We start from the raw sequence: 27,930 nt of genomic DNA, 5'->3' as shown, positions 1-27,930 counted from the left end.
CACAGCACACACGCAGCACACACAGCACACGCAGCACACGCAGCCTGTGCAGCACACACAGAGCACACGCAGCACACACACAGCACACACACAGTACACACAGTACACACACAGTACACGCAGCACACACAGCACGCACAACACACACGCAGCACACGCAGCACACACAGCACACACATCACACACACACACATAGCACGCACACACACAGCACACACACAGCACACACACAGCACACACAGTACACACACACACACACAGCACACACAGCACACACACAGCACACACACACAGCACACACAGCACACGCACACACAGCACACACAGTACACACTGCACACGCAGCACACACAGCACACACACACACACAGCACACACAGCACACACAGCACACGTAGCACACACACACACACAGCACACGCAGCACACACAGCACACACACACACAGCACACACAGCACACGCAGCACACACACACACGCAGCACACACACACAGCACACACAGCACACGCAGCACACACAGCACACACAACACACGCAGCAGACACAACACACACAGCACACACAACACACACAGCACAGACAGCACACACGCAGCACACACGCAGCACACACATCACACACACACAGCACACACAGCACACACATCTTCATGACGCCGCCATTATGGGGGGCCACGGTGGCTAGATGTTAACGACCTCGCCTGGTACGCAGGAAGTCGTGGGTTCGATCCTGATCCTGACGCCTGCTGCTGCTGTATATTTGTAGTTTGCGGTGTCTCTCTCCACGTGGTCGCGTGGATTTTTCTCCGTGTCCTCCGGTTTTCCCCCTCCACATTTAGAATCAACGTCACGCGTTTAGAGTATTTGCCTGCTGCTATAAACGTCCACGTGACGACGACGAGCCACTTGGTTGAGCCGTCATTTGTGATGGGCAGGTCGCTTCTGAAGAAGAGCCACGCAGCTCAGTGGGCCCTGGCCTGCTAAAGTACAAAGTCGTTTCTAGTTTCTCTATTCTGAAGCCCTCGTCGCTGCTCGTCGTCATGCGGCTCCCGTCGCCGTGCCGCGCAGGTGCCCGTGAACCTGCTCCGCGCCGGGCGGATCTTCGTGTTCGAGCCTCCGCCGGGCGTCAAGGCCAACATGATGCGCACGTTCAGCAGCATCCCCGCGGCGCGCATGTGCAGGGTGAGACGCGGCGGCACCCCCCCCCCCCCCACGACCTCCCCCACGACCCCCACGGCACGCACCACGTAGACCACCCGACGGACGCTTCGTTGACCAAATACAAAAACTTACACCGCCAAAGTTATACTGCGAGCAATCATCGCCGCCCCCACCACCCCCTCCTCCTGGTGCTGCGAAAAACTTGGCAGGACCCCCCTTAGAAGACTCGGCGAGGCTTACTTGGGTAAACAAGCATACATAATAATAATAGAAAGAAAAAATAATCAGATTATTTATTTATCGTGGAGAAATCCGACGAGCTATGAAGCTCTTCTTTACAGATGCCCAGTAGGGGCACGGGGTCAGCAAGTCACAACGGAAACTGGCGCAAGCTTTTGGGGCAAGCGCTGTTAGCAAGCGCCGATGAAGGCCAACCCGGCACGGGCAGCACCACGCCCGGCCACCTCTTTCTTCCCAGTGCCGATGTTTACACAGCGAAGGCAGCACACGCAGACACACGCATGACACACGCATGACACACGCATACGCAGCAGATGCAGACACACGCAGACACATGCGCAGCAGCACACAGCACAGACGGTGCGTGCAGACATGCAAGCACCGTGCACTTTGATTGGTTGGAGAGGGTCATGTCGTCAGAATGGCAATGCTAAATACAACATGGTTCAAATGTGTGTATATATAATAGCGGAGATGTTAAATCGATCAACTAACTCGCTCACCTCTCTCCTGTGTGTCTTCTGTCTGCCTTCCACCGTGTCTCCACATACCTCTGCCCCATGTATCTCCTCGTATTTGTTTTCCATGCCTCTCACATCCCTCCCGTGTCTCTCCTGTGTCTCCCCCCCATGCCTGCCTGATTCTCCTGTGTCTGCCCGTGTACCTTCACCATGCCTCTCCCCATGTCTCCCTGTGCCTTTCCCCCGTGTCCCTCCCCCCGTGTCTCTCCCCGCGTGTCTCTCCCCCCGTGTCTCTCCCCGCGTGTCTCTCCCCCCGTGTCTCTCCCCGCGTGTCTCTCCCCGCGTCTCTCCCCGCGTGTCCCTCCCCGCGTGTCCCTCCCCCCGTGTCCCTCTCCCCGTGTCTCTCCCCGCGTGTCTCTCCCCGCGTGTCCCTCCCCGCGTGTCCCTCCCCGCGTGTCCCTCCCCCCGTGTCTCTCCCCGCGTGTCTCTCCCCCCCGTGTCTCTCCCCGCGTGTCTCTCCCCCCGTGTCTCTCCTCGCGTGTCCCTCCCCACGTGTCCCTCCCCCCGTGTTCCTCCCCCCGTGTCTCTCCCCGCGTGTCTCTCCCCGCGTGTCCCTCCCCGCGTGTCCCTCCCCCCGTGTCTCTCCCCCCGTGTCTCTCCCCCCGTGTCTCTCCCCCCGTGTCACTCCCCGCGTGTCTCTCCCCCCGTGTCTCTCCCCGCTTCCCAGGCCCCGAGCGAGCGGGCCCGCCTGTACTTCCTGATCGCGTGGTTCCACGCCGTGGTGCAGGAGCGCCTGCGCTATGTGCCGCTCGGCTGGGCCAAGCGCTATGAGTTCAGCGAGTCGGACCTCCGCTCCGCGTACGACACCGTCGACACCTGGCTCGACGACGCCACCAAGGTGCACGGGGGGGGGGGGGGAGAGCGGGTGGGTGGGGGAGAGCGGGGGGATGGGTGGGGGGGAGCGGGTGGGTGGGGGGGAGCGGGGGGGGTGGGGGGGAGCGGGGGGGTGGCTGGGGGGGGGCACCTAGACGTAGGAGCGGAGCCGTCCGTAGGGTGCACGGCGAATCGGGGCGACTGCCCAGGGCCCGGCGCTTCGACGTCCCGGTGTCCGATGTGATGCAGCGTCGTGCTCCTGTGACGCGGCGGCAGGAGTTGCGTTCCTGAAGGACGCCGCGTGATGGAAAAATAAATAATTAATATTTTGTGTGGGGGCCAAAGCGCAGTCCTCGATAACGCGCGAGGTGCGTACGCAGGCCGAACAGAGACTGAGCCGCGTGTAGGGCGGCATCTAGAAGCATCCGGCAGCATCCCACTGCCTCGCACGACGATGCTACACCCAGGCAGCCGTACGACCGCTTATTCCGACTCACGCGCGACGTCGTTCCGCTTGCTCGATCGCGTTATATCCAATTCGCATCCGCGTTTTACAAAAAATGTGCTCCCTAATACATTCATCATCACGTTATACCTCCAATTCACGTTATGAAAACAACACGCGGCGTTATTGGGGTTGGTTGTGGCGGGCACATCATCGTCACCCTGACGACCACGATCGCGATGATGCTTGTGACGAAGACCCTGATGATGACGACGATGACATTGATGACCCCAGGGCCGTCAGAACATCTCTCCGGAGAAGGTGCCGTGGGCGGCACTCAAGACCCTCATGTCGCAGTCCATCTACGGCGGCCGCATCGACAACGAGTTCGACCAGCGGCTGCTCAACACCTTCCTCGAGCGAATCTTCACTCCGGCCAGCTTCGACCGCAACTTCCGCCTCGTCCAAGGCGCCAGCGACGGCTCCACGCGCGACATCCTCATGCCGGACGGCATCCGGTGAGAAGATTCGGCTCCGCTCGCGTGGAAATTTATAGTCGCAGCCAAATGCTCTAAACCAGGGCTGTCAAACACAGACCGCAGGTCGGACCCGGCCCCCCAAGCCCCTTCCTCCTGCCCGCCACGTGTTTCTTTTTTACGTCTACCCTAAAGTCAACCTGAATTTAAACCGAACATTTAAACGGGGGATTTTGCTCGCCCTGCTGAAAAAAATATTATCAACTCTCTTTTCCTGCGCTTTGGGATTTTGTATCGGTAGATTAATACCGTGTTATTATGGTTTTCATTTTCATAGGCCCAACTGTAATGGCCCGTGGGAGGTTGCATTTGAATACAAACCGGCACCGCTGTCTTATTGAGTTGGACACGGCTGCTCCAAACGCGTGACGTCGATTCTAAACGTGGAAGGAAAAATCGGAGGACCCGAGGAAAAATCCACACAAACAAGGGGAGAACCCGCTACCTCCTGTAGACCGGGCAAGGTAGTTAACATCTCATAGCCACCGTGGTGCCCCCAGATTCAGGTCGCCAAGCAGCGTTAGCTTGAGACGGACGGACCAAGTGGCTCCCAAGTGGCGGTCGCGCGGAACTTGTTGCAGTCAAAAGTAAAATAAAAAAGTCAAAAGTAAAATAAAAATAAAATAGATTTTACACGCAGCGCACCGTAGCCGTTACCTCCCGTGTCACACAACTGTGAACTTCAAGAAGAGCGCGGCTCTATGGAAAGCAGCTTAATCATTTATGTTAGAAATATTGCACAGCGCTGGTAGAGTTGTCAATTTAAACAAAACAAAAACACTCTTGGTGTTCATTCGGTCGTCCGCGTGAAGTTGTTGAGGGTCGACGGCCACAGCCGGTTCAGAAAGGTTGGAAAAACCACTGGGATCAAACCGAACCCCCGGCGTGCCCTCTCTTGAAGCTCATAACTCCTCGACATTTACGATCACTCCCCTATGGCCCTGGAGGGGAGGAGAAACCCACGGAGCCGCGTGGCTCGCAGCGTGGAGAGACGGATTTCATGTCGTGCTGGAACGGCCCTCGGCCATTCGTGGGTGGCCGTGCCCGGTCACGGAGACGCGGTGTCAGCGTCACCCGTGGCCCTCAGGCGTCCAGGCTGAGCGTGCGGCAACGTATCTGTGGGTGTCGTCTGTGGGTGTCTGTGGGTGTCTGTCTGTATGTGTTTGTGGGTGTCATATGTATGTGTCTGTGTGTTTGTGGATGTCTGTATGATCTATGTGTGTCTGTGTGTGTCTGTGTGTGTCCCAATCGGTGATGGGGCAGTTGTGGAGAGAGTGGAGAGTTTTCCATACCTGGGTAGTGTGCTTATGACCGGCTCCAGTTTAACAGCAGAGGTCTCTCTCCGAATCAGTCGAGCGGCAATATTGTTTCATCGATTGCGTAACGCTGTGTGGAAGCTACCTGGTTTGTCGCTCCGCACGAAGCTTCAGGTCTTCTCGGCCACAGTCATTCCCTCCCTTCTCTACTCTTGCGAAACGTGGACCCCCCTAATGGAGCATCTTCGCCGGTTAGAAACATTTAGGCTGACCAGCCTACGATCCATCCTGGGTTTAACCAGGCTGGATTGTGTGAAGAGCTCACAAATCCTTGAAAGATCTGGGCAAAGCCCCATCGGTGAGCTCCTCCGGCAGGCAAGGCTGCGTTGGCTGGGTCATGTAGCCCGCATGCCCAGCCACCGCATGCCTAAACAGCTTTTGTTCGGCCGGATCGAGGGGGCTAAACGGACGCGGCACGGGCTAGAGAAGAGATGTAGTGATGTGGTACAAGAGGACGTGGAGCTGAGTGGACTTGCCGATGACCGGTACCAGCGGTGTCAAGATTGGCCTCTGTGTAGGAGGCTCGTGAAGGACGCTACTGGGCAGTTGGAGGCAGTCGCCCTCCAACAACAACGGAGGGTGGAGGAGCTACGCTCACAAGAACGAGCGGAGCGCCGGGTGGCTAAAGCACAGCAAGTTGGCACAGTAGGGGGCACAGGTGGTGCATCAGCCAGTCATCTCGGTCATCTCAGTCAGTCGACCCGTGGCACCTGGGTCTGTCCCGTGACCTCCTGCCAGCGGGCGTTCGACACTTCACGTGGCCTCAAGGTGCACATGGCCTGGCACAAGCGTCGTGGTGACGTCACCGCCACCTAGTGGCGATTGTTGTTGTCTGTATAATATATGTGTCTGTGTGTGTCTGTATGATCTGTGTGTGTGTGTCTGTATGATCTGTGCGTGGCTGTGTGTGTCTATGTGATCTTTGTGTGTCTGTGCGTGTCTGTGTGTGTCTATGTGATCTGTGTGTGTCTGTGTGTGTCTGTGTGTGTGTGTCTGTGCGACAGGGATGTCCTCTGGCTCCCACATTATTTAACATCTATTTCGACTGCGTGGTTCGTGAAGCCTTCAATAGCTGTACCGGGGGAATTACCATTTGGTACAGATATAATGGGAGGCTGATCGACGCCCGGGTGCGATCAAGGGATGGCTCCCTATTGGTCAACCACGTTATGTATGCCGATGATTTGGTAATAGCTGCTCATTCAGAAGAGGAGTTGGAGACGCTGCTGCTGAGACTGGAGTGTGCCACTAAGAGGTGGGGCCTTACCATCAGCCCCACCAAAACTAAGCACCTGCCTGGGTATTTTGTACCATCGGGCACTCCGCCCCCACAACTCCCAATCGGTGATGGGGCAGTTGTGGAGAGAGTAGAGAGTTTCCCATACCTGGGCAGTGTGCTCATGACCGGCTCCAGTTTATCAGCAGAGGTCTCACTCCGAATCAGTCGAGCGGCAATATCTTTTCATCGGTTGCGTAACGCTGTGTGGAAGCTACCTGGTTTGTCGCTCCGCACGAAGCTTCAGGTCTTCTCGGCCACGGTCATTCCCTCCCTTCTCTACGCTTGCGAAACGTGGACCCCCCTAGTGGAGCATCTTCGCCGGTTGGAAACATTTAGGCTGGCCTGCCTACGATCCATCCTGGGTTTAACCAGGCTGGATTGTGTGAGGAGCTCACAAGTCCTTGAAAGATCTGGGCAAAGTCCCATCAGTGAGCTCCTCCGGCAGGCAAGGCTGCGTTGGCTGGGTCATGTAGCCCGCATGCCCAGCCACCGCATGCCTAAACAGCTTTTGTTCGGCCGGATCGAGGGGGCTAAACGGGCGCGGCACGGGCTAGAGAAGAGATGGAGTGATGTGGTACAGGAGGACGTGGAGCTGAGTGGACTTGCCGATGACTGGTACCAGCGGTGTCAAGATCGGCCTCAGTGGAGGAGGCTCGTGAAGGACGCTACTGGGCAGTTGGAGGCAGTCGCCCTCCAACAACAACGGAGGGCGGAGGAGCGACGCTCACAACAACGAGCGGAGCGCCGGGTGGCTAAAGCACAGCAAGTTGGCACAGTAGGGGGCACAGGTGGTGCATCAGCCAGTCATCTCGGTCATCTTGGTCAGTCGACCCGTGGCACCTGGGTCTGCCCCGTGACCTCCTGCCAGCGGGCGTTCGACACTTCACGTGGCCTCAGGGTGCACATGGCCTGGCACAAGCGTCGTGGTGACGTCACCGCCACTTAGTGGCGAATGGCGGTTGTTGTTGTCTGTGTGTGTCTATGTGATCTGTGTGTGTCTGTGTGTGTCTGTGTGTGTCATCTTTATGTGTCTGTGCGTGTCTGTGTGTGTCTATGTGATCTGTGTGTGTCTGTGTGTGTCTATGTGATCTGTGTGTGTCTGTGTGTGTCATCTTTATGTATCTGTGCGTGTCTGTGTGTGTCTATGTGATCTGTGTATGTCTGTGTGTGTCATCTCTATGTGTCTGTGTGTGTCTATGTGATCTGTGTGTGTGTGTCTGTGTGTGCGCCCGCGGGTGGGCAGGAGGGAGGAGTTTGTGCAGTGGGTGGAGACGCTGCCGGACACGCAGGTGCCCTCGTGGCTCGGACTCCCCGACAACGCCGAGATCGTTCTGCTCACCACGCAGGGTGAGCGCTCACCCTGACGCCGCTCACCATGAACCCCACTCACCCTGACACCGCTCACCATGAACCCCACTCACCCTGACACCGCTCACCATGAACCCCACTCACCCTGACACCGCTCACCATGAACCCCGCTCACCATGAACCCCACTCACCCTGACACCGCTCACCATGAACCCCACTCACCCTGACACCGCTCACCATGAACCCCACTCACCCTGACACCGCTCACCATGAACCCCACTCACCCTGACGCCGCTCACCATGAACCCCACTCACCCTGACACCGCTCACCATGAACCCCACTCACCCTGACACCGCTCACCATGAACCCCACTCACCCTGACACCGCTCACCATGAACCCCGCTCACCATGAACCCCACTCACCCTGACACCGCTCACCATGAACCCCACTCACCCTGACACCGCTCACCATGAACCCCACTCACCCTGACGCCGCTCACCATGAACCCCACTCACCCTGACACCGCTCACCATGAACCCCACTCACCCTGACACCGCTCACCATGAACCCCACTCACCCTGACACCGCTCACCATGAACCCCACTCACCCTAACACCGCTCACCATGAACCCCACTCACCCTGACACCGCTCACCATGAACCCCACTCACCCTGACACCGCTCACCATGAACCCCGCTCACCATGAACCCCACTCACCCTGACGCCGCTCACCATGAACCCCGCTCACCATGAACCCCGCTCATCATGAACCCCACTCACCCTGACGCCGCTCAACCATCATTGGCACTCGCCTTGAATGCCACGCACTGCGATGGCCGCTCACCCTGATCAGCGCTCACAAGCCATTTGTGTACGCACACGCTTGCGTTCCAAACGCGTGTACACACCTGCACGTACACGTGCACACACACACGTGTACACACACACATGTGCACACACCTGCACGTACACGTGCACGCATACACACACACGTGTACACGTACACACACACACGTGTACACACACACGTGTACACACACACACATGTACACGCGCACACACACGTGTACACACGCACACACACGTGTACACGTACACACACACACGTGTACACACACACACGTGTACACACACACGTGTACACACACACGTGTACACGCGCACACACACGTGTACACGCGCACACACACGTGTACACACACACACGTGTACACGCCCGCGCGTGCGTGGCACAACAGGAGCCGCCATGCTGAGCAAGCTGCTCAAGATGCAGGCGCTGGAGGACGAGGAGGACGTGGCGGTGCGCGACGCCCAGCGCCTCGCCCGCCCGGGCCTCGGGGCAGCGGCGCCCGGCGGCCGCGCGGGCGGCGGGGAGGAGGAGGAAGACCGGGAAGAGGGTCGGGGGTCGGCCTCCGCGGGGCCCGGCGCGGATGGCCGCCCCGCGTGGATGCGCTCGCTGCACTCCACGGCGAGCGGCTGGCTCGAGCTGGTGCCCAGCAGCCTGGCTCACCTCAAACGCACCGTCGACAACATCAAGGTGCGTCGTCTCCGTCGTCTCTGTCGTCTCTGTCGTCGCTGTCGTCTCTGTCGTCGCTGTCGTCTCCGTCGTCTCTGTCGTCTCTGTCGTCGCGGAGAGCGGTGGCGTCACGGTTAGACCCCACGCTGCTGCTGCTACGAACCCGGTGACATGAGTCTGATTCCCGGCCACGGTTGATATAAGTGGCGTGTGATATCACCCCGGGCCTCCCCTAGGTCGACTCAGCCTTAAATGAGCACCAGGTGTGGTGTGTAAACATCAATGCCGGTGCGGTTACAAAGTCGGCCAAGCGAGGTTTTTCTTCTGGCCACACCATGCCCTTGTGTGCCGTGCGTTCTGCTCGCCAACAGCGCTCGCCCCAATGGTCTCTGTAGGCTACACGGTGGTGTGGGGGGATCTTCGTGTGTGTGTGATGTGTGTGTGATGTGTGTGTGTGATGTGTGTGTGTGTGATGTGTGTGTGATATGTGTGTGATATGTGTGTGATGTGTGTGGGTGATGTGTGGGTGATGTGTGTGTGTGTGATGTGTGTGTGTGTGATGTGTGTGTGTGTGATGTGTGTGTGTGTGATGTGTGTGTGTGTGATGTGTGTGATGTGTGTGTGGGTGATGTGTGCGGGTGATGTGTGCGTGTGATGTGTGCGTGTGATGCGTGCATGTGATGTGTGTACGTGTGATGTGTGTGTGATGTGTGCGTGTGATGTGTGCGTGTGGTGTGTCCGTGTGATGTGTGTGCGTGTGATGCGTGCGTGTGATGCGTGCGTGTGATGCGTGTGTGTGATGTGCGCGTGCAGGACCCGCTGTTCCGTTTCTTCGAGCGGGAGATCAAGGTGGGCTCCACACTGCTGCACGACGTGCGCTCGGACCTGGGCGACGTCGTGGCCGTGTGCGAGGGCCGCCGCAAGCAGACCAACTACCTGCGCAACATCATCAGCCAGCTCGCCAAGGGTGCGCTCGCTCGCTCGCACTTGCTCGCTCACTCACCCACACACTCGCTCGCTCACTCACCCACACACTCGCTCGCTCACTCACTCACTCACACACTTGCTCACTAACCGCACTTGACCCAACAGTCTGTGAAGGCTATATGAGTGGGGGGGGATCTTTGTCTTTGTGCAGGCATCCTGCCGCGCAGCTGGGCACGCTACACCACGCCGGGCAGCATGACCGTCATGCAGTGGGTGGCCGACTTCAGTGAGCGCATCCAGCAGCTGCAGAGAATCTCCCACGCGGCCTCGCAGGGCGGCGCCAAGGAGCTGAAGGTGCGGTGCGCGCACACGTACACGTACACACACAGACACTGACACACACACACCGACACACACACAGACACCGACACACGCACAAACACCGACACACACACACACACACACCAATACACGCACAGACACCGACACACGCACACACACCGACACACGCACACACACCGACACGCACACACCGACATACACCCACACAGACACACACCGACACACACACACACACCGATACACGCACAGACACCGACACACGCACACACACCCACACACCGACACACACACACACACACCGACACACAGACACACACAGACACACACGGCCGCCATCCCCCGCCACCGTGGCCGATTCCTTCTACACCCCCCCGCCCTCCCCACCGTGCGCCACCGTCAGAGCCTGCACGTGTGGTTGGGGGGGCTGTTTGTGCCGGAGGCGTACATCACGGCGACGCGGCAGTACGTGGCGCAGGCCAACAGCTGGTCCCTGGAGGAGCTGAGCCTGCAGGTGACGGTGAGCGGAGCCAGCGGAGGAGCCCAGGGGCTGGACGCGTGCAGCTTCGGAGTGACGGGTGAGTGTACTGCGGGAGGGACAACTCGTCCGCGTGACGAGAGGGGGAGGTGGGGGGGGGTGCTGGGTTGGGTGTGCGGCTCGTTTCCACGCAGGGCCGGTGGGAGAGTTTGTTGAGTTTGTGGCCCCGGATGGGTTCAGTGTGGGGCGGCGTGAAGTCACAAGTTCTGCTCCGGGCTAGACATGACGCATACATCACGTCTGTTAAATCAAACCGTTCGAAAGGAGAATTGTCAATACAACTAAGAAATGAATGTTGACTTCAAAGTACTACACCACAATATCTATGACGTAAATATTGTGTCTCTTGAATGAAACTGTTAATGAGGAAAATGTCAATCCAAATGAAAAAAAAATTGGTAAATCAACCAAAAGGCTTTTTGAAGCGATGGTTCCATAAACACGCAGAGATCAACATAACCAATCAGCGGTGAGAGTGCATTGAGAGCGCTGGATTGTTTGAGGAGTTTACAAATCCTTGAAAGATCTGGACACATTCCCATGAGCAGTGGCGGGCCGTGTATTTTACACCGAGGCCTTCAGTGCCATCCTCCCGCAATTAAACCGCCTTCGAATAACCTCACCATGACACTAGGGCTATAGGCTGTTGTCATTCGATGTAACCACACCATATTCACAGTGACAGTAACCTTTATCGAGTGGAATGAAGTGATGTACCACTATTACACAGTATGACAGGATGCTGCATCACAAATAGACATCGCATTGCCCAAATCAATGTCATTACCAAAGAAACAAGAACAACCAGTCACATTTACTCATACCATCACCAAGCAAGCAAAAATGCCGTAAAACACAAATGACACAATCAGGATTCAACAGGCTTTTCCCACAGAAAACAAAAAATGTAAAGCACTACATCTAAAAATCTGAAAGTCACGAAATAAAGTTTAAATGCATCCTAGATGATGCTACGTTACGTGCTAGCGAGTTTTACTTCAGTTAGCTAAGTGGCCCTCCGATCACGCCCCACGAAGAAGGCTAACATAGGCGGCTAGGCCAGCTAGAAGGCTCCGGCGTGTCAAAGAACACGCCCAACATGGCAAACTCGACATCTGATTGGTTAAAGAATATGACAATCACTCTTCAACAGCAGAGGGGATTCACTCGACATTCTGAAGGCCTCAGGGTCAATTTTTCACCCGGAGAGGCAGGGACAGCACAGGTGGAAAATCCGATTGAATAAACGCTTAAATTTATTAGCGGCACTGGAAGCAGCGCAACCGAGGGAGAGTAGCAATGAAATGACGTTTATAGACCGATGGGAACGAACTTTGTAAAATACATATAGCATTAATGAAAATGAAAGAAAAAATTCTGATTCAGACAATCTCTAGGCCAGCAGAGAAGGCCTTGCTGGCCCTGACAAGCCCGCCTCTGCCCATGAGTGAGCTCCTCTTGCAGGCAAGGCGGCGATGATGTTGGAGGGTTCGTGTAGCCCGCATGCAGAGCCACCGCATGCCCAAGCATCTTCTGTTTGGCTGGATAGAGGGGCGCTAAAGAGATGGACTGATGCGGTACAGGAGGATGTGGAGCTGAGTGGACTTGATGAAGACTGGTACCAGCGGTGTCAAGATCGGCCTCTGTGGAGGAGGCTCATGAAGAACGCTATTGGGCAGTTGGAGGCAGTCGCCCTCCAACAATGACGGAGAGTGGAGGAGCGACGCTCACAACGAGCAGAGCACCGGGCAGATAAAATACAAACCGGCATAGTAGGAGGCGCAGATAGTGCATCAGGCATTCATCTCAATCAGTCAACCCAACGGTACCTGCGTCTGTCCCGTGGCCTCCTGCCAGCGGGCCTTCGACACTTCACGTGGCTTCAAGGTGCACCGAGGCCGACACAAGCGTCTCCTACTATGCCGTCACATAGTGCCAAACGGCGGTTGTTGTTGTTGTGAGGGGTGGTGAGTGACGGATGGTGTGTGGTGGGTGGTGTGCAGGCCTGAAGCTACAGGGCGCCACGTGCTCTGACAACAAGCTGTCTCTGTCGCACACCATCTCCACCGAGCTGCCCCTCACTGCACTGCACTGGGCCAAGCTCACGGATGTGGAGAAACTGACGACCACGGTGAGTGCCACCCCTACACTGCTCACACGCACTCACACACACACGCAGCTCACACACTCACACTCGCACACGCACACACACACTCACACACACACGCCGCTCACACACACAGACTCACACACACATGCTGCTCACAGACTTGCACACGCTGCTCGCACACACACACTCACACACACACACATGCACTCACACTCATGCACACACTCACACACACGCACTCACACTCACGCACACACTCACACAGTAGTCGTGTGCTTGTACGTACATGCGGGTGGGTGTATGGGGAGCAATGGTGCGGTGGTTGGCGCACTGCTTCGCGAACCCGGCGACCCGAGTCTCAAATGAGTACCTGGTGGGTGCGGTGTGTAGAAACATCACCACTGGAGAGACAAAGGCGGTCGGGCGTGGTTCTGGCCACCCACCCACCCACTCGTGTACCATGCTGGCCTTTATAGGTGCTCGCTAACAGCACTTGCGCCAACAGTCTGTTAAGGCTACACGGGGGATCTTTGTGTTTTGTGTGCAAGCGATGTAGCGGTGTGTGTGAGTATGTGAGTGGCATGTGTGAGTGGTGTGTGTGTGTGAACGGCATATGTGAGTGTGCGCAGGCGGTGTGTGTGAGCGGCGTGTGTTAATGTGTGCAAGTGGCGTGTGTGAGTCTGCGAGTGTGTGTGCGAGCGGTGAGTGTGAGTGAGCGGCGTGTGCGAGTCTGTGTGTGCGAGTCTGTGTGTGGGGTGTTTGAGCGGTGTGTGTGAGTCTGTGTGTGCGAGTCTGTGTGTGTGAGTCTGTGTGTGCGAGTCTGTGTGTGCGAGTCTGTGTGTGGGGTGTTTGAGCGGTGTGTGTGAGTCTGTGTGTGCGAGTGTGTGTGTGTGCGAGCGGCGTGTGTGTGAGTGCGTGTGTGTGTGAGTGCATGTGAGCGGTGTAGCGGTGGCACTCACCGTGGTCGTCAGTTTTTTCTCCACGTCTGTGAGCTTGGCCCAGTGCAGTACAGTGAGGGGCAGCTCGTTTTGCCCCCGGGCCTCCGAAAACCGCCCTGGCGTTCCTCTTTTTTGGTCACTTAGACATCGACGCATCTCCACCAAATTGTCCGACGAAAAGAAACATTTCTCAGCACGGGAATGGAACCGCTAAGACTCGCCGATTGCGTCGCCAGACAGATGGGGGCAGTGCGCGGGATTAATAAGACGCATCCCTCCCTCCAGGTGACGCTGCCCGTGTACCTGAACTTCACACGCGCCGACCTCATCTTCACGGTGGACCTCGAGATCTCGGGGCACGAGGACGCGCGGCGATTCTACGAGCGCGGAGTTGCCCTGCTGTGCGCCGAGTGACGGGCTGGAGATCGCGTCGTGCCCACACACACACACACGTGTACACACACACGCGTGTGCACACAAGCGCACACGCGAGTACACACACGCGCACACAACCGCGTCCGCGAGCACACACGCACACACGTACGCAGGGACAGAGAGGCTCGCACACAAACCTACGTACGGACGCACACACAGAGCAGACGCACGCACACACAGGTGCATCTGTGTAGAAAGTCACACCGCCTGCAGCGGCACGCACCTGCGATGCTCCGACACGCGCACCACGGGACACGCATGGGCCTAACCGCGTGAGCAGGAACGGAACGTAGGCGCACAAACCCACCTGTACAGACGTATCACGCAGGGGTACCTGCACAGGTGTAACATGCACAGGTGTATATGCACAGGTGTGCCTGCATGCATGGACATCTCCCTGTCCAGACGCACTTCTCAGGCCAACCTTGTGTCTGCACACAGCCGCAGACAACGACTACAAACTCCCGGCACGGGGGACCCCGAGTGGTTTGACTCCCGACAAGTTATTTACGTATTTATATTTATTTGCACGCATTTTATTTCGTAGCGATTGCTTTACTAGCCTATTTATTAACTCGGCCTCGGCGATGCTGGGATTTTTCTCCTCGTAATGTGAACGCCGAGTCGGTAGTTTTTAAACGACGGGCGAGGGGTGTCCAAAATAAAGAGAACCTTCGGAGAATTTTCCATTTCAATTGCGATGAAGGTAACGTGCTAAATGTTTCACGTGACCGGAGGCACGTTTTTTTTGCTAAATTGTAAACACTTACACTCCATACGCGTTGCTTAGGAGGGTGCCTTTAGCCTGGCTCCATGAGACGCAGGCATTGGCAAATTGGCAACTGCATGTTAAGCATCGTAGCAGTTGCCAAGAGGAACTATTGAGACCGCAGGGACCGTGAGAATGACGAGAGGTCGCATGGCTCACGTGCTGATGCTCGGGTCCCCACGAGTCAGACGAAGGCACTGTGAGGGTTATTTAAGTCAAGGTTAGGTCTCTACTCGAATCAGAATCTTTATTATGTATCCTGGAGAAATCCGATGGGCCATGAAGCTCCCTTCCACAGATTAATCAGCACTGGGGGGGGGGGGGGGGGCAGCCCCGAAGCATTGGTGGGGATTTCACCATCATCCACCAGTGGTCCGACATCGGATTGGAGTTGTCATAATTTCGAGACCGACTTTATCTACCCCAGAGATGATGGGGTGGGGGGGGAAGCTGAGATGACACGTGACCGGGATTTGAGTTATAACCACAGCGCCGCATGGATTGCTTCGACAGAACCCCTCAGCAGTACAGCGACAACTTCAAAACGCCCAACAGTATCACTGCTTGATGTATCGCTCACGGCAATTCACGCGTTCTGCTCGTAATCACTGCGTCATCCTGTCAACGTGATGTTTGAAAATCCTCTGCTTCGTTCGGTGCGCGTTCCGTGAAAACAAGTTCAATACCCCCACAAGCTCAGGCGAGCTTGCGGTGACACTCCGTTGCCAGCTCTGAGCCAGTGGTGTAAATTCCACGTTCCTATGGCAGGAGCTTCCCATTCCTTAAAATGACCACTGTTCACTTCCCAGTAAGTGGTACACATTTAATCAACCCCAGAGGAATGACGATGAAGATGATGATGGGCCGAGTGAGCTCTGGACTGGGAATTGTGACCTTGAGCTTGAGTCAAGTGCTTTGACGACAGGAGCCACGGGGTGCTGAGTGTAGTGATGGGTAGTGGGTAGTCAGGCGGTCGGTGGGTTGTGCGTTTAGGCAGACTGGGCTTATCGATGTTGTCATTGTTGTTGTTGTTTACAAAGCTGCTGTGTTTAGACTCCCGTGACGATTAAAGTTACCCACGCCAGGCTTTTGAGAATAGGGTCCTCAAGTGCAGCAGACTTCTGCTGCGGCGCGTGTCAGAACAAGAGCCAGGGTCAGTATCCCCATGGTCGGTAGAGATGTGGAACTGGATTCCACATTCACGTGGCAGGGCCCAGTGTTTCCTGAAGACAACGGCAATCGGTGTGGACTTTCCCAGCACCGAGTGGTACAGCCTCATGAGATGATGATTACTTTACGGACCAAGAGGGTTGACGATGACTTTGTGATGAAGCGTTAACGACTGTGGCTATTTATCGATAGTGTAATGAATTGACCCCGACGGGAGTGATTTGAAGGGTCTATTGGCGCAACGCAATACGTTGAGATTTGGCGTCAAAGCACTCCACAAAGTGTAGGGGAAGTGCTTTTGAGAAAATGTGAACAAATGTTTTATGGTGGTTTTATTTCCGTGTTGGGAGTGACTTGAGAGTATAAGGGCGCAAGGAAAGGAATTAAATCCATTTTGGTCAAGGTGAAATCGAAAGCAATAGCCAAGTTATTATGATGGTGGCAGTGGTGTGATGATGATTGCGGGTTTGATGGACGATGATTTGACAATGTCGGTGCCGATTTGAAGATGGCTGTCGTGGTGGTGATGAGGACACGGAGTGAAACGCTCAGGAATGGAACACGCTGTGCTGAGGTTCTCTCATTAAAAGTCTGGCAAAAGCAAAATCTCCACTTGTGTTTTAACTCGATGCAACATTGAAGCGCAGTGTTCGAGCAAATTCCCTGCCCTGTTTGACACAACGTTTGCTAACTCTTTAGCAATTTTTTTTAAAGTTAATGTAACATTAACTTGCATAAAATGGTTTTCATTTAGAAAACGACATTTTTAAAAGATTTTTAAAACTTAAAATTGCCTTTATATTTTGACACAACATGCAATGAAATTGTGATAAATCTAAAGCTCAAAACACGACTCGCTGCACCGTCACCTGAAGCGCCCTATTGTTGGGCAGTTGTCCCGTGTGCATTGGGGCCCATCTCTGTGTGATCAACCAACCCCAGCTCCCGCGTGATGGGATTAGAGATGGAAACTTGACAGATTGTTGGGGCGAACGCTGGGAGTGGTGGCCGACACTTCGCCTGAAGTGCCTGTCTCTCCAGCGTAGCAAAAACACGTGATGGCCGTCTCACCCTCAGTGGGGCACAGGGGCAGCTCTAATATATCTCTCGCCACCGATGTTAGCCGTGACAGGGAATTGAACCAAGGTCGCAAGGTTCACAGCTCGTGTGCTGACCACTGCACCACCACTCCCCTCATTGTGCATATGCACAAAAGACACAAACGGAATGCTCAGGGAACGACTCATGGCCGCATATCTTTACCCAGACCTGTTCACCATGATGTAGATTCTCAATGATTGTGGACAGGGGATCAGGGTCCCCAACGACATAACGACTCAAAGCCATTGTCCTCTTGGTGTTCTGATTCAGACTTGAGGTTAGGTCCTGTTGCAATGTACACATGCGTGCCCACTTGGTGAATATTAGCAAACGACAGAAATGAGTACATGGTACAATGTGTGGGCGTGATTAAAGCCAATGGGACGGCAAGTGGCCAGACACTTGTGGCCACAGCAAACCTCGTCAGTGCTGTGCCGGCCTTAATCAATGACCCCCGACACACAGATACACACCCACACAGACACGTTCGAGACACACAACCCACACACAGGCTCACGAGTTTGCACTGTAAAATGTTTAATTTCCCACTGCCGAGCGCTATTATATAATTACGTATTAGTCGACGCATCCGAATCCGAGACTCGGCGTAAAAGTCACTTCTTGTTTTGTTTTTTTAATAAAAAAATAAACACATTTTTTTTGCTTTTCCTCTCTCTCTCTCCCTCTACGCCTTAACAGAGTTCCAAACGTCTGATCGGACAAAGTCAAACCTAGAACGCGTCCGACTCGCCGTAGTCGTCCCAATATTTCACAAATTTACAAATAAAATTTTAAAAAATGTAACCGTGCAGAGGCCAAAATGACCACAACACTCTCAAAACGGTGGGCGGGCAAGTCGATGCAACCCACAAGTTAAACACGCAAAACTATAACCTGTAATTACCTCGACAGGGAATCACAACCCCCTCTTACTCCCGGTAAGTGGGCGATCTGAGTATCCCTAATCAGGGACAAGGCTATCTTCACCCCTCACATTTGACTGTTGTCTAAAAACTTTTTTATTGATTCCAAAAGCAATGAAAATGGGGGGGGGGGGGGGGCGTGAGCAGCTTGCATCAGTGAGGGTAACAGCAGCTACCAATGAACACAGATCACAGGACAAAGCCTACACACGCATCTGAGGTCAAATTGTTACTTTATGCTGAAATTAGATTACTTTAAGAATATCAAACAGAGGATTGTGTTACTTGTAAAAATAATTGGTAATTGGAGGCAGATTCGTTTGTCGAAGTCGCCCTCCCAATACTGAAAGACCATGGTACTGTTACAATGTTGTTTGTATGTTAACAAATAACGTCCTTTCATCAAGACAAATCGAAGTCCACCAGTTAATTTTCAAAGTGGGGGCCGGCATTGGGGTTTGTCCCAATTCTTTTTTCACGTTGCAGAGACTGGGGAGTACCTGGTGAAAATCCACGCATGAAGGGAATGACGCATCGAAAGTTATTACTGTTTGTATGGATTCCTGCAGTCACAAAAGCTTCAAATCAAGACATTGAAAGCTCTGCACCCAAACAGGTCAACTTGCTGTGCTGCCAGCTGCTTGCCCACCCCACACAACATTGACAGCACAACAACAACCGCCATTCGCCACTAAGTGGCGGTGACGTCACCACGACGCTTGTGCCAGGCCATGTGCACCTTGAGGCCACGTGAAGTGTCGAACGCCCGCTGGCAGGAGGTCACGGGGCAGACCCAGGTGCCACGGGTCGACTGACCGAGATGACCAAGATGACTGGCTGATGCACCACCTGTGCCCCCTACTGTACCAACTTGCTGTGCTTTAGCCACCCGGCGCTCCGCTCGTTGTTGTGAGCGTCACTCCTCCGCCCTCCGTTGTTGTTGGAGGGCGACTGCCTCCAACTGCCCAGTAGCGTCCTTCACGAGCCTCCTCCACTGAGGCCGATCTTGACACCGCTGGTACCAGTCATCAGCAAGTCCACTCAGCTCCACATCCTCCTGTACATCACTCCATCTCTTCTCTAGCCCGTGCCGCGCCCGTTTAGCCCCCTCGATCCGGCCGAACAAAAGCTGTTTAGGCATGCGGTGGCTGGGCATGCGGGCTACATGACCCAGCCAACGCAGCCTTGCCTGCCAGAGCTCACTGATGGGACTTTGCCCAGATCTTTCAAGGACTTGTGAGCTCCTCACACAATCCAGCCTGGTTAAACCCAGGATGGATCGTAGGCAGGCCAGCCTAAATGTTTCCAACCGGCGAAGATGCTCCACTAGGGGGGTCCACGTTTCGCAAGCGTAGAGAAGGGAGGGAATGACCGTGGCCGAGAAGACCTGAAGCTTCGTGCGGAGCGACAGACCAGGTAGCTTCCACACAGCGTTACGCAACCGATGAAAAGATATTGCCGCTCGACTGATTCGGAGTGAGACCTCTGCTGATAAACTGGAGCCGGTCATAAGCACACTGCCCAGGTATGGGAAACTCTCCACTCTCTCCACAACTGCCCCATCACCAATTGGGAGTTGTGGGGGTGGAGTGTCCGATGGTACAAAATACCCAGGCAGGTGCTTAGTTTTGGTGGGGCTGATGGTAAGGCCCCACCTCTTAGTGGCATGCTCCAGTCTCAGCAGCAGCGTCTCCAACTCCTCTTCTGAATGAGCAGCTATTACCAAATCATCGGCATACATAACGTGGTTGACCAATAGGGAGCCATCCCTTGATCGCACCCGGGCGTCGATCAGCCTCCCATTATATCTGTACCAAATGGAAATTCCCCCGGTACAGCTATTGAAGGCTTCACGAACTACGCAGTCGAAATAGATGTTAAATAATGTGGGAGCCAGAGGACATCCCTGTCGCACCCCAAGGTGTACAGGGAAAGGCTCCGACTCCCGGCCACGTAGTTTTACCCGGGCCCGCTCTCCATCATGAAGGTCCTTAATGATCGTGAGCAGAGGGTCAGGGACTCCGAAAGCACGAAGAACAACCCAGAGCCCAGTCCTACTGATGGTATCATAGGCCTTGACCAGGTCAATAAAGCAGAGATGTAGGTCTTTTTGGAATTCCCTACACCTCTGCTGTAGCAGACGGACAGAAAATATGGCATCTGTGCAGGACCGCCCTTTCCTGAAACCGCATTGGGGCTCCGCAAGCCTCTCCTCCGCGTGCCTAGCAAGGCGATATTGAATAATCCTTGCCAGGACCTTACCCGGCACACTGAGGAGTGAGATGCCCCTGTAGTTGTTACAGTCGGTACGGTCCCCCTTCTTAAAGAGGGGGACCACCAGGGCATCCTTCCAGTCCTGCGGAACCCATCCAGTGGTCCAGACTGTTGTTATGATGTCATATAGGGCAGTCTGTGCACAAACGCCACCCTCCCTCAGCATTTCGCTTGGGAGATCATCTCTGCCCGGTGCCTTCCCTGGTCTCAGACTCCGGATCGCCCTCAGTACTTCCTCAACAGCTGGCACCTCAGCCAGCCACTCACAGGGGGTGACCTCTTCCAATATTTGAGGCACCGCAGCCTCAGCAGGGTTATCCCCACTTTGTGCCATGATGTTTTCCTGGCTGAGAGATTTTCCCTCCCCCAGGACCTCACAGAAATGCTCAGCAAATCTGCAAACCTGTTCCTGGGGGTCGGAGATTGGATCACCGTTTATTCCTCTAATGATGGTAATAGGTGTGGCGCTGCAGGTTACTTTTTGACAGCACACACAGCGATGCACACACAGCGATGCCCGCACTACGTGCTCGCACCGACCTGTGCACTTGCCCCGTCTTAAAACAACAAAATAAAGTGAGGTTTCATTACTCCACAGCGCCTCATCCAACCTGCAATCCACGACAGGAAATATATTTGCGAGTACACACACACACGGGGGGGGGGGGGGGGGGGGTTAAATTAGATCTGGCCCATCAGCCCATAATGCGCTTTCCTCCAAATCAACGTTTCCCAGCAGCATCTGCATATTGAGCGAGGAAATCTTTAACCGATTCTCGCGCTATCTGTAAATGACGAAACTTTTTAGGTAGAGCATTGCATGTGGGCTGAAAGAACACGGAACAATTCATGATAATACACGCAATGTGGTGATTTCTTAAAACAGCGAAGGGGCACAATTGTGGTCATTAGACTCCCCCCATCATGCTGTACATGTTGGGTGACATCACCACACTGGGAACTTGTTTTTTTTCTTCAGACAACCAACTCAAGAATCAAACTTGCGGGCCAAATGATAGAACCCTCGCATTGGTTTCATCGCTGCGCGTGTTGGTTCCATAGCGAGGAGGGGGATTTGCGTGTAACTCCCAAGCCCCACGAGTGAGGTCGAAATCAAAGGGTCTCTCTCTCGGTGGGCCCCTATCTGGTGATGAAGATCGTTGTATCGACCTAGTTCTCAGACATGTACATAACTGCCTATACCTACTTAATATTACAATAAAACATTATTTGGTGCTGCTGCTGCTGTTGGCAGTGGTACACAAGCGATTGACAATAACATCACATTGGTTCAAAGCACTGCCTTGACAGGAAAATAATGGCCCTTCTTTATAGCACAAAAAACCATGCCATGAAGGACCAGTGTCCGAAACGTCACCTATCATATATATAAGGCAGTGTTATTGATGAATGTGTTGAGCTTTTTAAAATTACATTACATTATGCCGAAGCAATTTAAGTCCCTTTTTAGCATTAAATATATAGTGTAAAGGAGTACAGTGCAGACATTGCAACAATAAATGTGATGTACCAGGTAGGCAAGATAGAACTGAACAGGCGTAATTTGATTTAGCTCATTAACTTAAAAATGCATACACAGGCATCGGAGATCAATATGTAGTGAACATTCATGGTGATGCCACCACTTCCTGCCTTCTGCCAGATCCTTCACCTGCAGCAGTCAACACTAGAACTCCCAACGATAGCTCTTACACCGCCATCACCAGCACCCTCTGGCTCGAAGTCTTCCCCTTGGGTTACACACCTCTGGGTGCCCCTCCCAAGGTGAATAATAGATGGACAGAGCAGAGATCTGTCACAACACAACTCAGCAGCTTACAGCCACGGGTCCGCAAACAAAGATAATTCCGCCATCGGCAGGCTCTTCTCAACTTCTTTACCCGGTGTACAGAAATGCTACAAAAAACTCATTGTGGTCATTTGCCATGTCAAAGCCATCGAATCATCACGAACATCATATCGGATCACACAATAGTCCACTGTTTACCCAGCAAAAGCCTATTTTGGGATTCAATACACTTTATTTTTTTGGCCAAATCTTTTTTTTTTTATAAAAATGCACGTGCAAGTGAAACTGGAATGAACAAATGAAAGCCTTGCATATAACGGGGATGTTTAAAATCATCTTTACAAACGAGCCAGTGACCCGCCCATTGCTCCACTGGCATATCCTGGCCACCTAACAACCGAACTTGGCTTGAATATCAATGATCTCCAAGTGATCCACCAACCCCACCTCAACATTGCTAGATTATCGCCTCCGTTGACAATGTTGCCATCTGAAAATAGTTATCAAGTGTAGTTGGGTTTCATCGTAATCACTAGGTTTACAATTTCCTTACAAACATGAATCAGAATACCCACTAAGTAGACTTCCCAATACAGCTGTAGAAATGTGAAGGTGATGTGTTGACCCACTCTACATGACAGAGAGTATGGACTTCTGAAGCCCATGTCTTTTGTGGGAGTGTCTGAATTCAAGACGCGTCTCCCTCCACTTCCCTCGGTGACCAGGAATATTGCCTCCTCGCCTAAATAGCACAAATGGGAGTTGGATTAATTAGGTGAACGTCAACATTGTTCTCTGCTCAAACAAGCATGAGGCAGCACTCATCTCCATGGCTGTCCCCTGGCCAGTGCTGGAAATTCCACATTCTCATGACAAAAACCAACCTCCCCTGTGTATTAGACAACCAGTTGACTTCCCACAGTGGAAATCATGTCCTCAACCTCAACGTTATGACGATAATAATGGGCGGAGTCACTTCTCAATCAGGACTGAACCCCCCCCTCCCCCAGCGTTGGGAGCGTGTGTCTAGCACGCGACGAATGGCACCACCACCTGGCAAGATATTATTGCCATCCATTTCCATAAAACATGGACAGCGAGCGGCTCCCAAGAGCCGCTCCTTCATTGTGTGGCTTCGCGCGAGTCCACGATTAAAGCACGGCACTGCACACCCCCCCCCGCTACCCCACCCCAACTTTTGTCTTGACGAGAGCGCCACGACATAATTAAGGCACCGTTGCCGGGGGAACACGACGGCAGCAGCTGTGCCGATTGTTGGGGGTAAAGCGGTGGCCGTGCGCAGGGCCAAGGGATGCTCCGTCTCTGTGAACGGGGCAAGAAGCCATCGGGGGTTTTCAATCCCAGCCGGTGACGATCCTCGTCAGCCTGAGAATAAAGCATGCGCTGCTGGATCAGGCCAAAGGTAGAAGTGGAACGATGAAAGTTGCATCAGCAGATTCACCGAGCAAAGTAACAAAAATATGCTACTCGAGTCAAATTATCCCATAATACCCAGTTGTGACGAGGTCGTTAGAACTCGTTTCCATTGGCAGCCCTGAAAATCGGGTGTAAAAATACAAACTTTCACTGTTGATTCAACCGCCAATCAGTATTGGAACTTTCAACCTTCCGAGGAGTTACATTATCCACGGACAGTGCCACTAAAACCACAGCAAAATACAATTTAGATGTCACTCAATCTTAGCGTAGCTCCACTTTGAGGAGTACATGTTGCAGTTTTCCAAGCAATGTTCACTCTTAAGAAAGCATAGAAGTGCGCCATCTAGTATTCAGCCAAAGATCACTACTAAAGCGATTTTGAGTGCTCTGATCAGTGTCTCCTGGCAATTAAACTTCAATTGCAAATCATGTTTTAATTTCAATTGCAAACAATGAGCCAGTGCAGGTTGCCCAATGAGTTCAGCACACCTACATTTTACAAATGTTCTTGCCTGTCAAAACACAAGTTGTGCTTCTGGCACCAAAGAGCTGCTGCTCACAGCATACCAGCACAATGGAGAGGTAATGAAACACTCCCTACACACACCGATCCACCCATGACATATGAATGGCACAAACGAGAACCGCTTGTACACACTACACCACACGTACGTAATTTTGGGCCGCACGATGCCACAGGTCAGCCCCGGTTGAGCAATGTTCTGGCAACACATGGGTAAGTATTTGAGACGAAGGGTCTACTCAAACGAGCAATGGGGCGGTGATCATCTGCTGGTGTGGTGTAAATTCAACATCCTCGTGGCAGGGCCAGTTGATCAACGGGACAACTACTGACGACTTCCCACAGGCTCACTCATGTTATTGACCCCCCCCTCCCCCATGGACGATTGGCTTGGATGAACCCGGACTTCAATGTGCAGCTTTCCAAAAAAGCAGCACCGCCCAACTAGACCCGTGCTTGGAAACTTAGTTCCAGCACAAACCCGGATTCCCAAATACGGATATAGTATGAAACAAAAATATGTAGTTAAAAAAAATAGCAGCATTAAGAACGTTCTGGAAGGAGAGCGCAAGACACACTTTGACAAACTAAAAAAAAAACAATAATTTGTTTCATTCGTCCTAATCAAGGACCAGAACAAACATGTCAGGAATATAACAAATGTGCAGTAAATAACTATACAGGAACGATGTGCTTATATGAAACGGAAGTTGGCAAGTGAGGGATGTGAATATCGCTTTAAACAGCTGTAAATCAGTGCTGGATCGATGTAACCAAGTGCCTAAAGATGTGGGGTTTGTGGATCACATTCAGATCATCGTGAGCTTGGAGATTCCTTCACCTGCTGGGCCACTAGATGGCAGGTGACGGTACAGAAAGTGAGCTCATGAAACATTTTCGCAGAACTTTCAGCGTAATCTGCTTGAAAGATTTCGTCTCTAGGTAATCTGGCTTTCATCTCAACATGCAAAGCAAAACCCAGTAAAAATGACTGTGGCAAACATCTCGATGTAGAAACATAAAAAAAAGTGTCTTGGGACTCGGTGAGGCTTTTGCTGGTTAAATAAAGAACTATTTTTATTTTTGTTATTTCAAACCGAATGCTCGTCCTTGGCGCGTTTGACGCACTCATCTCGGTCTGCTCAGCCGCGACAGTTTCCCCTTGCGGAGACGAACACGCACACCTGGGGTCTGAAAAGCAGCCTCCCAGAGGTAAATTCCCACAGAAGCGCAGCCGTGAGTCCCTGCAACTTCATGCAGAGAACCGACACCTGCGAGCATGGCGACTGCTGCTATGGCAAAACCCAGCGCTGGCCAGCCGGCGTTTCTGACAAAGAGGGGTAGCTTCCAAAAAAATCAACGCCTCACAAACGAACAAAACACATACATCGACTGTACAAATCAAATAACATTTTAAACAGGTACCATTCTATGTTCATTATGTCACGTTCCAAAACAACAAGGACAGCAAATAATTTGAAGGTCGAAGCTAAAGCCCTGGGAGTGGAGTCAAACATTGACATTTCCCTTCAGGTATGTTGGTACTAAACTTAGCGTATTGTCTGTGGGATGCATGGATGCCTGGTGAATTCATAAATGGAAGTTATTATTTGGTCACGAAGGCATCCCACCTGCTCAAACAAGCACGTTGCAGTGCGATGGCTATTCCTCATTTCCAGACAGGAGTCATTCACCTGGTAGGATGATCACTGTTGACTTCCCACTGATGCTGCTTATGTTATTGAGCTTCAAAGGGCCGAATCAACTCTCAAGGAACTTTTTGGTAGAGTCAAGCAGTCTAACCAAAGCACGATTGTGGATGGCGAGATGCTAGAAGAAGTCAAGCACCACTGCGTACAACCAGGTCACACATTCAAAATTACATTCAGGACTCGACTTGGTCCTTCGTAAAAATGACGACCAATTTGATAGAAGCCACCAGTGATTGTCCTACGGAAAGTGGTCTCTGTCAAAGGAATGCAGCATTTCTACCAATGGCTGAGGGTTTTCAAGAGAAATGAGTATTTCCAAATGCTAAACATGGAGCTGGTTGGAAATGTTTAACTTTGAGTCACCCAACAGCAACAAATATCAATTCTGCCCTCACAAGTTACAAATCAGAAGTGGGGTTAAGGGTTGTATAATGTACTTCCTGGCCCCGCAAAGTTAGCACCACACTCATGAGCCTAGTGTAATGCATGGGTCAGATGAGGCCACAAGAACAAGATTGCAAATCACTGCACCAACTCCACACACACCGACGTCCTACGCTAAAGCATTTGGCGATAGAAGCTGGGATCCAGCTCAATATTGCTGACAAAGCCATCATGTCGTCACGTATTGCGGGTAATAAATAGGACTTATGTTTGCATCATCGCTGAAATAAAATAACATTGAAGTCCACCGATGGAAAGGACTCCCAGATCAACTTTTGTTTTTATAGAGGCATGTGTTTAACCGAAGCAAACTATGCTCGTGGATGTGTCTTGGTTTATAACGTCACGCAACCCCGTCGTATTTATCCATTGGGCTGCAGTGCCAATGGCTCAGGCAAAACCAAAACCGGCTCGGGATTTGCATTGTCGAAACAAGTGCCACTGGGAAACATTGGTTCAGAAAGGCATTTGGTTTGGTAGCCAAAGCTGAGGTGTCGTCACAGCCAATATCAGTATTACCAGACCTTACCATCGCTTCCCCCGTCTGCTAGATACCACAACTGTTGTGCAGCAATCAACCAACAACCGAGTCAACCTACAAATTTTGTATCCCAACATTTGGCTTCAGAGCTTTCCCCTTGGTCACCAACATCTGGGTACCACTCCAATGTCTGTCTCAATGATGCCTGTCTTAATAACCTGCTCTCCATCCGGAGTTTTTTTCATATATACATAAAAACACCTTAGTGAGTCGACTTCAATGTTACCTAAATTCAGCAGATTACTCAACTTTAATTATTTAACATCACGGGGGTTGCCTTTAAACAAACCAATCTGATGTGGACAATGACAGTAGTCAAGATGTAGGAAAGGGGCTTACAACTAGGGCTCTATCTAAAGATGAACTATGATTCTCAAGAATATTTCTCAGATATCTCCTGCACTGGGATGCGTGGCCAATTAATGATTTAGCAATGTTTTTCATATTGGAGGATATCAGACCACCCATAAAAGAAAGCTAAACTATTTTTTTTTATTTAACCATGGTAAGGCCCACTGAGATATATAGCTCTTTTTCAGAAGTGACCTGGCCACAAATGATAGCTCAATGAAGAGGCTTATCACGTGGAAACATAGCAGCCAAATACTCAAAACGCATGTTTCTAAATGCGGAGGAAAAAAAACGGAAGACCCGGAGGAAAATCCACGCGGCCACGGGGAAAACATGCAAACTCCAAATATACAGCAGGCGTCAGGGCCGGGATCGAACCCACGACCTCCTGTATACCAGGGCGAGGTAGTTAACATCTCGCCGCCGTGGCGTCACATATCACTGAT

At 52.7% G+C, this 27,930-nt stretch overlaps 1 protein-coding gene across 1 annotated transcript in view; it reads left to right on the top strand.

Annotated features, from left to right (window-relative positions):
- Positions 1 to 16,971, top strand: part of LOC144723685 (cytoplasmic dynein 1 heavy chain 1-like) — a 124,688-nt gene extending 107,717 nt beyond the window's left edge. The window contains exons 74-83 of the mRNA XM_078602605.1: positions 1,071 to 1,184; positions 2,592 to 2,762; positions 3,477 to 3,700; positions 7,557 to 7,660; positions 8,862 to 9,160; positions 9,953 to 10,106; positions 10,278 to 10,420; positions 10,809 to 10,983; positions 12,947 to 13,074; positions 14,277 to 16,971. Of these exons, the coding sequence (XP_078458731.1) occupies positions 1,071 to 1,184; positions 2,592 to 2,762; positions 3,477 to 3,700; positions 7,557 to 7,660; positions 8,862 to 9,160; positions 9,953 to 10,106; positions 10,278 to 10,420; positions 10,809 to 10,983; positions 12,947 to 13,074; positions 14,277 to 14,405 (1,641 nt within the window). The 3' untranslated portion in view covers positions 14,406 to 16,971. The remainder of the gene's footprint in view (positions 1 to 1,070; positions 1,185 to 2,591; positions 2,763 to 3,476; positions 3,701 to 7,556; positions 7,661 to 8,861; positions 9,161 to 9,952; positions 10,107 to 10,277; positions 10,421 to 10,808; positions 10,984 to 12,946; positions 13,075 to 14,276) is intronic.
- Positions 16,972 to 27,930: the final 10,959 nt, after the last annotated feature.

The sequence above is a fragment of the Lampetra planeri genome, chromosome 18, assembly GCF_965212315.1.
Source record: "Lampetra planeri chromosome 18, kcLamPlan1.2.h2, whole genome shotgun sequence".
NCBI classification, from domain to species: domain Eukaryota; kingdom Metazoa; phylum Chordata; class Hyperoartia; order Petromyzontiformes; family Petromyzontidae; genus Lampetra; species Lampetra planeri.
This window is presented reverse-complemented; position numbering and strand designations above follow the sequence as displayed.